The following is a 3626-nucleotide window of genomic DNA, read 5'->3' as shown; positions in this document are numbered from 1 at the left end:
TGAGAGAGAGAGAGAATTATTCTATTGAAGTAATGAGGGTGTTTCTTTGCGTTCTTGATTATTGTAGATGCTGTAGAAATTACTATGTATCGTGAGAGTTGAGGTTATGCTGATGTAAACATTAGCCTGTGTAGTCGATCATGCTCACGAGGTAGCACGAGAAGATGGTGTTTGAATCACGTTTACTTGGTAGAAGGAATGACTCTACTTGATAGACTGTAAGAATCTTGATGGAGGTTGGTACGTATTCAATTTTGTCTTTAATTATTTATGGCAGCAGTAAAAAGCTAGTTACACGCACGAGTCATAAATTACAAGCCTTCGAGTATTGAAGGCTTGATGAAAATGTATTTGTTGTCGATTCTTCTATGAATTGTTGTCTGCATTTGACAATGTAATTGATGTGTTGCGTCAATTGTGTCGACTGTTTGAGGGACTGCACGATGACGTAGTATTAGTTCGAGAGAGCGTACTCTATCACCTGTCGACTCTTTAAATACGATTTTATGAAACTCGATTTGCTCGTATGCGACTAGCTTATTTAAATAATATAAGACATGTGTATCTTATAAATTACCGACAAGGTATGTTGATTTGCTGAGTGGCGTGCCCCCTTTGATTACGATTCCAACAGGCTTCACTGTAAAATCACTACCCGATCTTGCTGATTTTCTTTTGATAATCCACGTGTAATTTTAAGTTGGTTGCCCAATATGTGGCCACGTGTCGTCGTCACAATATTAGAACACTGAGTGATAATAACAGTTGAGTAAACGCGAGCTAGAATTACAATGAGCGTATAAGCCTTTTGAATACGCGCTCGAACCGAAGGCTTGATCGTTCCGTGGCTGGCTCTGCTGAAAATACCGACCGTTCCATGGCGGTCCTGTTGAAGGTAGACCGAGACTCCTGCCATGGTTTTAACTGGTAGAGGGTCAGATCGGTTCACTGCGGTCAGGTCACAGCAAAATGTTAGCCGTAAGCGCAGTTCAGCAAGAGATGTTTAGCAAGAGAGCGAGGCACGCCGCGTGCTTGCCTTATATATCCACGCGGCGGCTCACTTAGCTGGCAACAAAGCATCGTCGTTGCTGCGCTGGAATATTACATGAGGTGCAGAAAGAAAAATCTATTCTCGTCCATGTGTTTACAGAAATCTGAGATCTAAAAGGCCGGCGATGCCGACAATCGGCGGTCTTGAAACTGGCTTCAATCTCGAACAACTATGAATCCTTATTTTCGAAAGCTATTATATTACTCAATGTTTAAAATCTTGAATGAATTTGCGTATTTAAATATATAAATTGAAACATACTCAGTTACAATTTGTGTTTGTCTATTATTTTAATATTTTTAAACATTTATTTTATCCAAAAATTTAAATACATCCTTGGAAAACCACAATATTTTTTTTGCTACGTGGTCAATTAGAAGTAATTTTAATTAATATTTAACGTGATTATTTGAAAAATATAACTTTAAAACTTAATCACTCACCAAACATCGTATGTACAATTAATTGATTCTTAAGTTATAAAATATTAAATCGGATATTTATTCCAAATTATAATAAATTTATATTATTAATCCAATTATTTAACAAAAAAAATTAAGATTGGTTATAACTGAAAATTTAAAATAATTTTATTTTTCTGATTTTTTAAATATTTTTATTAGTTATTATATATACATATTTATCATATATTTATGTCATATATATATATATATATATATATATATATATATATATATATATATGATAGATCGGCAATTTATTGTAAGATTTTTGATGTTTATATTATTCAATAAAGTTATATAAAATTATTTAAAACAATTTAGTATAGCTTGATTTTAATTGAAGATTTGAAATTGATATTAGTTATTAATTAACTTTATGCTCTTATATAATAATTATATCTATTAAGAACATGATATTTACTTTTGCAAATTTGATTGTTATTTGTTAAACAAACAAACACATTATTAAAACATTAAAAACACATTATTTTTAGAAAGATTTCTATTAATGTTATTAATTCTGCTTGAAAATTAAAATGCTTATTGTACCAGAAGTATAATTTTTATTTCCAAATTTAAATCTACTTATTAATATTTTTTTTGATATTTCAAATATACATAAAACAATTCATTATAATACTTCGAATGATAGTAATGATACTATTATGATTTATAAATCTTATATTTAAAATTTCCTTAACTGGTGCCGGAATAGCTCTTTCACATTTTATTATAATTGTTCTTTTTTAAATGTTTAAATTTTTTATAATTAGATAATGTATAATACACAAAGTCGATGAATTTGTTTTATACAAACAAAATATTTAAATGTCATATATTGTAATATTTTATTAATTTCTTAAATTTCTTAAATTAGTAAATAATATAAAATAAATTCATTTTTATATGTATACCATATGCATTAAATTTGGTCATAAACAAAGTGCACTCGATATTTAGATATTTCAATAGACTTTTTACTTTTATCGTGTAAGTATAATGGTGCGATTGTAAAAGGAGACATGCAAATCTTAGAGATATTAGAATTAAGAATTCAAGTGGACAATAATTAGTTTTCCGAGTATTGCTATTATATATATATATATATCACTCATTATCTGTTGTAAAACATATTAGCTATTGATCCACTTTCTTTCTTTATATGTAGTTTCCATGATGCTATTATAACAATTAATTTATTTTCAATTTGCTATTTATTTCGGTTATATATTTTGTATTCATCAGTATATATTACTTTTCTCCAGTGCTCAAAATTAATTATTTATTGGTTTCTAATAAGTAAATAAAATATAGTATATTAAATATTACAAAATAATAATTTTTCTATATACATTAAATAATTATGAACATAATTCTCAAAAAAACATTTATTACAAGAATAATTAAAAATTATGTATATATAATATATCTGTATAATACGTTACAATAATATTGAGTTAATTATTGAGCTTGAGATAATAACATTATTTTAAGATCATAATTATTTATAACATTACGTAAGAGTGTTTTATTTAAACCTCATAAAATAAGATTAATCACAAGCAAATATAATATAAATTTACATTTAGTGATTTATGAACAAATAAGTAATATATCAAAAATTAAAGTGATTGTAAAAAATATATCATACTGTTCGGATTTAAAGGGGTTAGCTTTTGGCTCGAACTGCCAATTCAATAGTTCAGTGGATTAGTCTCTCGGCAGGATAATTTTAAAGGAAATCAATAACGGACAAGGCTGAAAAATATAATATATTTATTTTAAAACAAGGTTTAATGAGTGTAAACAATTATAATAATATTGCACTGTTGTGTAGAAATAAATATTCTGTTGGATTATTCAAAAGATGTGTTCTTGTGATTTTTCTGCTGTAAAGGCTTCTTTGGATATTGCTGTGTTGCTTTGAGGTTATGTTGATGTTATCAATGTCAGCTGATATCAGTCAATCATGCTTGTGAGGCAACATGAGAAGATGGTAGTTGAATCAAGTATGTTTGAAGTATGAATAACTATACTTGATATGATGTAAGATGTTTAATGGAATTTATTAAGTAATCAATTGTGTCTTTAATTATGTAAAGGGACAGTAG

General features: G+C 27.9%; 1 protein-coding gene across 1 annotated transcript in view; it reads right to left on the bottom strand.

Moving 5' to 3' along the window:
* Positions 1–2746: 2746 nt before the first annotated feature.
* Positions 2747–3626, bottom strand: part of Rpp25 (ribonuclease P protein subunit Rpp25) — a 12329-nt gene continuing 11449 nt past the window's right edge. Inside the window, exon 4 of the mRNA XM_011504192.1 lies at positions 2747–2782. Coding sequence (XP_011502494.1) covers positions 2757–2782 — 26 coding nt within the window. The 3' untranslated portion in view covers positions 2747–2756. The remainder of the gene's footprint in view (positions 2783–3626) is intronic.

Source organism: Ceratosolen solmsi, unplaced genomic scaffold (genome assembly GCF_000503995.2).
Source record: "Ceratosolen solmsi marchali unplaced genomic scaffold, CerSol_1.0 scaffold19, whole genome shotgun sequence".
NCBI classification, from domain to species: Eukaryota; Metazoa; Arthropoda; class Insecta; order Hymenoptera; family Agaonidae; genus Ceratosolen; species Ceratosolen solmsi.
This window is presented reverse-complemented; position numbering and strand designations above follow the sequence as displayed.